The sequence below is a fragment of the Chaetodon auriga genome, chromosome 6 (assembly GCF_051107435.1).
Source record: "Chaetodon auriga isolate fChaAug3 chromosome 6, fChaAug3.hap1, whole genome shotgun sequence".
Taxonomy (NCBI): Eukaryota; Metazoa; Chordata; class Actinopteri; order Chaetodontiformes; family Chaetodontidae; genus Chaetodon; species Chaetodon auriga.
Genome location: NC_135079.1, coordinates 7,963,788 through 7,971,482, shown reverse-complemented (window position 1 = coordinate 7,971,482; position 7,695 = coordinate 7,963,788). Strand labels below are relative to the sequence as shown.

The following is a 7,695-nucleotide window of genomic DNA, read 5'->3' as shown; positions in this document are numbered from 1 at the left end:
GGGTTCAGCACTGCCATGGAAAATTGAACATTTAGGAGCCAGCTGGAGGACCAGTCTGCCCTGCTGTGCCACCACTACTCAGGTGCCCACTGGCTCTATGCCACCACCAGCTAGAAGCCACTGGACCAAAGCAGGCCAGATGGTGCCCTTGCCAACCTACGAGCAGCCACTGCGAACTGCCCACCGTCCACTGCCCGTGTCCCCTGCCCTATCATTCAACTCAGGGATGAGTTTGGAGTCCGGATAACCTGAGGTAAAAAGTTTTTGGAGGGAGCGAGGAGCAGAAAAAGCTCAAGTGAGCGGCGAGTGTGTTGGAATATAAATGGGCCCCATTACGTTGTGTGTTTGTTAATGTAAGCAGCTGCGAGGTAGAGTCTGGGAATCAGTTGGTAGGAGAGAGACTGCTCCACGGGGAAATAAAGCCATCTCCAGGCTGAACTCATTTGTCCGTGGCTGTGAACTGATAGATAATTATATTAGGGGCTTTAAGTGCTCTTCTGCGATACAAGTATTAGTCCTATCTCCAGAGGCAGAGAACAAAGTAGGGAGGAGAGGAATCTGTCTGCTACAACAGGGACAGTCATTGCTCTGCATCCAAATATGTAGATGTTGAAGTACATACTACACAAGGGGCCTTAATTAAAATCCAAATCATGGCACGACGCTATTAGTATTGGATCTATGAAACACAGAAATCTGAGTTTTCTTATTCAATTTACAGAATCAATCAAACCCTCAATATCACGCTTCGTCAGAATTTGGCAACCAGGGAATGAGACTCAACTATCCTTCTCCAGAATATTGGACCTTTAATATAGTTCCTGAGCAAAAGTAATCCCAGCACCCCGTTCTAATAAGGCAACCCTTTATAAACGGTTTATAAGTTGTACCCAATGGCTTTGTTGATTGTTAACACATTTGTTCTGAATAAAAAGTGTTTGTAAATTAAGTACTATCCTTTAATAAAGCCATTATTTACAAACCCTTTCTAGCAGATACATGAGAAAGTGCTTTAGAAATCTGATTAAAAACTTGACACTGGACCAAATATTCACAACTACAAGTACTAAATTAAATGAGCGCTTATTGCAATAAACCCCACCGTCATGACGGCCATGATGCTCAGTTGTTGTTGAAGCTGTTTAAGAGAGGTGCTGATTCAACTTTGCCATCATTTTAGGTGTATTTTGTGGTGCTGCTGAGCCATATTGCATTACACAGAGAGGTGTTGGACAAAATAATAGAAACACAAATCAACAGCACCACAAAAGCTGAATCAGCACTCCTCTAAAACGGCTTCACCAACAAATGAACATCATAACCTTCATGAAGGATTTATAACGGGCCCGCTGCTTTACAGTGCATTAGATTAAGCGAGGTGTCCCTAATAAACTGGCACTTCAGGGTAGCATTCAAACAATAAAGCCAAAGACGGGGATTAAATGTAAATGGAAATACTTTATTTCACTATTACACAATAACAAGCCGGGAAAGAAAAAATTACAAAAAAGAGAAATGGAACAAAATGCTACAAAGCACCACATAATATAGACGACTCATAAATGTGGCAACGGAACCTTACGCTAACTGCCTTTACTCTATCTAAGGTATCATCATCATCATCATCATCACTGAGAATTTAGAAATCAGCAAAAATGTTTGGACATCAAGCACAGTCATGCCAGTAATAGTAATATCTTACAGATTCATGTAGCGATGGTTCGGAGTGGGGGACGGTGATCCTTAAAGGTTCACGCTAAGTGGTGAGGCAGAACAGAGAGAGTGGGTTCGAGGGAACTGTAGTCCATCATCTGTTTGGTATGACATAGGTTTGCATTTGGTATAAAGAGGAGCTGAGGAGGCAGACGCGGGTCACGGAGTGTTTGCGAAACCCTCTCGATGCTTAACGTGCGTGAGGTGCCAGGTGGGTGTGGGTTACCAGGTAGAACATACAATAAGAGCTAGAAATCAGTACCTGAAGGTTAAATTTGTCTGTTTGACAATGTGACATTGTATGAACTGTCCTGACTAGTAGCCCCCGCTCACCTGGTTCAGCAGGCTGAAACAGATCCCACACGATGCAAACACTATTTGACCCACGCCTGTGAGGTGGACAGTGAGGAGACAAAGGGGTGGTGTTACTTTTTTTATTTTTTACATGGAGAACACTGTACAGGTGCCTTCAGATCTGCCAGGACTAAAGGCACATGGGGTCCACTGAGCAACAGATGTGTCCGTTCTGGAAATGAGAGGAAAGAGAAGACGAAGAGACACATGAGTGGATTATCGTCACGCTTAAACCTCGAGCAAACTCCTTTTGAAGCTCAGCAGATAATATTTTCAGGTGGCGGCGGTGCTGCGGCATACAGACTCAGTTTGGCATTTAGAATTCCTCTGGGTGTCATTTTGGCACCAAGTGATCCAAGAGGGCGACGCTCTACGGAGAATACAAATGCGAATGGTCTCATTTCGCTGTAAACTTGGGCGACTTGTAAATTCCCCGAATGGCTAAAGGTTTGCAATGTGCAGCATCACCAAACTGACCAAAACCGACGGAAGAGAAAGCAGCTCTGTTCAGACAGATTAAAACCATGTTCATGCATTTGAATTCAATCTAAATCTTTTCTTTTTAAAAGATCGCATGACGACTTCATTTACGTTTATGTCCAATGAGAACGGCTGCTATCATTTCCCGACAGGCGAGCTGAGAGAAAATATTCCATCCTAGAAACTCAAAGGGAGTCAGTCTTGGTGGATTAGTCCTAAAGCTGAGGCAAACAATTTATGCACACAATTGGTAATGAAGAGGATATTCCTCTGCATGGTTTTCTTCCTCTGTGATTGTTCGGTGCCACAACACTTAAAGCAAAATCTTGTGGAGAGCAGCTTTCTCCACCTGATTTACTAGAACCAATTATGCGACTTTCTCTCAGTTTCCTTCACAGAATATCTGAGGCTCTATATGTTGGAAGTACTGCGTGTGCAGACAGTTCAGCTTGTTGAACACAATGCAGAGGAGAGAGCAGACTGCGACTCCCTGCTGTAGCTGAGGCAGAGGCCCGGAGACGAGGGCCGGACAGATGTTTTCTCAGCGTGAGTTTCTGCTCATCTTTATGAGAGGAATAGTTCAGCACTTCCAGAGAGGCTGCTTTCTTGTTGGTAGATGAGAAGATTGGTATCAATGTCATGTGTGTCCATTAACCAGCTGCTGGGTAGCTTAGTATAAAAACAGGCAAACAGAGCTCTAGGAAGTTGTTAGCCCCAGTTAAGAAATAGTTTTGCACAAAAACCTTGCAAACTCTCACATTTCAGTTTTTGTATCGACATAATAAGAGAGAGAAAGTGTTAATTAGCAAGCTGTTGAGGTGTTGGCAGGTATATTTTGTCACCTGTGCACAGAACTAGGCTAGCTGTTTTACCGTTTCCGGTCTTTATGCTAAGCTAAGCTAACTGGCTGCTCATATTTAGCAGACAGATGTGTGAGCCGTATCAGTCTTCTTGATGAGTTTGCACTCTTCCCATAATGTTGACGTCCTGCTTTAAAGAGGAAGTAATAAAATATCCATTTTCTTTCTAATAAATTTAAATTGGACACGGCGATCAATGATGGTATCAAACGCAGACATCTGAAAGCCAAGTTGTCAAAAGGAGCTTCATATCTTATTTGTTATACTCTCTGCTCTTTATTGTGCTTTTGAACAAAAACATGCAGCAGCTGTCAGATTCTTAGCATGAATATCATCAGAACTCTGTCTTTTCTATGTGCAAAAGCAGCTGCATCGACACCTACCGACATATTTACCACCACGTGTGATAAATACAGCCACGAGGTGTTAAAGATGCACAAACTGCTTCCACAATGCAAACTCTGGACCACAGCCTACAGGACTTCTCATTCTGGCACAAAGAATTCTCAATCAAACTGTTTTCCTTGGTGCCCTGTCCGCCGCTGAACTAGTCGAACTGTAATTTGCCGTCTCGAGGCTGCCAGCGGGGCTGGCGCCTTACCTTGCACTGGCACAGGGTGCACTCGGTGCCATGTTTAATCCAGGAGGAGCCGCTGAAGCGTGAGATGCTGTGCTCGTCCGTGCACGTCTTGGTGATGTCGTTGCGGATGGTGTCGGCCTGGCAGGGGTCGGTGACACAGCGGGGACAGCACTCGCCCTCAGGCACCACGGTAAATTCGCAGTCCACGGGCGGGCACGGCAGAGGCCAGCAGTCCACCTGCCCCTGCTGCGGAGGCGAACAGAGACAATTTGAGATTGATAGAAAGAGGAGAAAGGGGGAGAGCGAGTTCAGAATAATCTCTGCAAATGCACTCTTGGATTTTTCAGGCCCAAACAAGTTATTCATGCAAATACACACATTTCTCCTGACGCTGTGTATTTGCATGCCAGAGGGAGCGTCGCCTCTTGATGAAAAAAAAAAGTTGTTAAGGTACCAAGAAAATATAGATGAGCAGAGCAATCTTCCAACACAGTCAGCATCTTTTCTCATACTGTAGAGGTAAACGCTCCAGCTTTTTAATTGACTTGTTCTAGTCCCCCTCTCTCATTGTTGTTCATATATTAATCTCACAGCAAACTTCCAGCACCAAGAGCTTTATTGGATTCCTCCTGCTGCCATCGTCTGCTGGCCTGAGGAAACAGGTCATATATACTGTATTTTGGCCAACGCCACACGTCCCACCTACTGCGTGCTATATCATTCTGGCCTGACCCACTTCTGCTTACGCTGTCATCCCTGAGCGTTTCTGCTCCACGACCACTCGGGAAATGAAATATGAGCCCAGACTGTATATGTTTAACGCGCAAGGAGACACAAAAGGCGTACACACACATAAAGTAACACGAGGCTCGATGCAAGTGTCCCACTGGGGATATTTAATATCGCTGAAAATCGTCTGGCTCAGCATTTTAGAAACGTTGTAGTAAATTAGGCTGGCTGTAAAGCACAGGCTCACGCGGTGCTAATGCCCACTCCATGCCTCCATGTAGTGTGTAAACATTTGAAGTGGGAAATCCCCCCCCGAGTGGCACTCTTTGCTCATAGCCAGAGGGAGGGATTGAACGTGGCCTCAGGTATCCGTCCCACGCTGCGATGAGGGCCACTGTCATCTTTGTCTGTTTATGCAGATGTGGCCTATGATCACAAAGGAGAGAGAGATTTGCCATACAATCAGCTTTTCTTTGCCTTTCACACAGAGCAGTGTGGCGTGCAAACTTTATCAGGCTAAAACTGAAGCCGCTCTTTTCATTTCTTTGTGATATTTCAGAAGGTTATTATTCAAATCTGGCGTGCGGCGTTCACGGCATCTCCCTGTAATTTAACCTCTTTGTTTTTACACGGCTGGATGTAAGGATTGACTGCACGTTACAAAATGCCTCCGGGAGATTAAAACTAGTGACATTTATCTTTGCCTGGGAATTAGCCTGCAGCAATCGCACTCTTTCTTCCGTGTACCTCGACCTAAAGTACAACCTATGGCTATGGCAAACCACGCTGCTTTGATCTTCTGCCGATTTAACAAGATAGCAAATGACGAGCGGCCCACGTGTGCACATTCTGCAAAGGCCACGCGTTTGATTTCAAATGATTGCACGGGTAGCGGGAGACGGATTCACATCTTGGTCTTGGGAGAATGTTTTGCCCATCTGCCTGCTGTCACTGTATTTTAAGGCTCCTGCTGAGCCTGGACAGCCATGGCTCTGCTAAGTGTAGCAGCATTCAAGGTTCATTTCACGTCCCTGTCACGCTACTGGAGCCCCTGTACGCTATCGCACACCAGCTTTCTCTCTCGCCCTTTCAAGTGCTGCTCTTTATACTGTGCGGCTGGTGGTCCTTTGCTTTGCGTGTATGTCGCTGTGCATCTTTAATTGAGTGTGTTTCATGCGTGTGTGTGTGGATGTATGGATGCATGTGCAGCTGTGGTGACAGGTGTGCCTGCATTCTCAAACATGAGTACATGTGTGTTTACACGTTTCTGCTCTGTACACACTCGTGTTTGTATACCGTACGTGTGCTCTGGTGCCGCGGCCGGCGTGCCTGCACTCTCAAACGTGTTTGTGTCTGTTTGTGTCAACATATATAAGCGCCGACAGTGAGCACAGCCTCAGCCAGAGTGAAGCCAAGCGAACCCATTTTCAGCCGACTGTGCTTCCCCGCTGCCTCTCAGCTGAGCGGTGATTTTTAAGCTCTTCTATAATGGCTCGCTGTAAGAAATCCAAAAAGCAGCCCTCAGGTCCGGGCATCAGGACAGCATTACAACAGCGAGGAGGGGAGGGAGGAAATGACATTGCTTTTGCTGCTCAGACCATAAATCTGTCAGGCCGGAGCCAACTTACATTAGCAGCAAGTCCGATCTTTTAAAGCAACAACAAGAAGGGACAAAAGAGAAGGAGTTGTAAAGTGCTTTTCTGAGATCCACAGTGAAGATGATTTGTGAGCCGCTGAACAGAAGGAGTGACACTGGTGTGGGTGTGCGGCACAGCTGAATGTGGGTGAGACAAGACGGTGGGGTTGAATGTAAAGCATGACATTTGCATTTAATATGCATATGCGTATGTGGTGAGAGGGGCATCGCGGGTCGGATTTATTGTTTTTGTCAGCTTTATTGGGAGACGCTTATGAAAAGCTTCCCTGTTGTTTGAACGGCAGCGTCGTGCAAAAGGTCGGCACGCGCAGAAATAATGCATACGTCTGACTGACTCGTGCGGTGAACACAGTGTTTATTTTGTCTTGCATGACAAACAGGACTGCACGCAGAGGACACACCGCAAAAACACACAAGCCAGGACACACCGCAAAAACACACAAGCCAGAAATACTCATCAATCAACACGAGGGCGCGCTCTCAAAGCTCACAAAGACGACACACGGCGTTACACCCTCCCACTCTCAGAGCACACACACACGTTTTCTCCTGTTCTCTCAACCTTGGAAGTATCCTTCAGTGAAATGCATAACTCCATCACAGCAGACAACAGTGCAGAGGGTCCTTTGAATCCTTTAAAATTTCACTAATCACTCGCTCCCTTTCTTCTGCCACCAGATGAAAAGCAATCTTCATTCTCTCCTCGCTGCAACCTTCCTATTCACCTCTTAATCACCCCCCTCTCTTTCTCCACAGAACTTCTCTCCTTGACTTTCTCTCATTCATGAGCATTTCTATGGAGACCGCCGTGTTTGTTACATGCCTTGTGTGGGCACCGTGGCACTGGAATGAACGCATATGTTGTTTTAGCTCTCAGTGTGACCGGCTGGATAAATTCCTGCGGTGTAGATTTCGTGTGGCGTGTTCGTGTGTGCGGCCCCCGCTCACCAGGCACTGGCACTGCTGGCAGTTCTCCACCCACGTGTCCCCGCTGCCGTAGGTGAGCAGGCCGTTCTGGTGCAGACACTGGCTGCTCAGTCGAGGGTCGCACTCGGGGCAGCAGAACAGGTCGGCGTTGGGGTTGTCGCAGTCGCAGACCATCCTGCGGCACATCACCTGGCCAGCCTGAGCCGGGGGGAGCGAAAACACTTATATCACATGAGCGCTATTAAACATTGAACACAGGCGTGAGCACGCATTTACATGCATGCATAGACAAGGCCATTTGTTTGATGGGGTCATCAAACATGCAGGTGATAATAAATATTGTAATAAAGGCCACGTAGCCTGTCCCCAGCAACTGCTCTGAAGCTGCATTTTAT

The 7,695-nt window shown here is 46.4% G+C and overlaps 1 protein-coding gene across 1 annotated transcript in view; it reads right to left on the bottom strand.

The window, feature by feature from the left end:
• Window positions 1-1,438: 1,438 nt before the first annotated feature.
• The window catches only part of nell2a (neural EGFL like 2a), a 79,839-nt gene continuing 73,582 nt past the window's right edge, over window positions 1,439-7,695 (bottom strand). The window contains exons 18-20 of the mRNA XM_076733621.1: window positions 7,322-7,498; window positions 4,009-4,233; window positions 1,439-2,239 (exon numbers count right to left, since the gene is read on the bottom strand). Of these exons, the coding sequence (XP_076589736.1) occupies window positions 2,198-2,239; window positions 4,009-4,233; window positions 7,322-7,498 (444 nt within the window). The 3' untranslated portion in view covers window positions 1,439-2,197. The remainder of the gene's footprint in view (window positions 2,240-4,008; window positions 4,234-7,321; window positions 7,499-7,695) is intronic.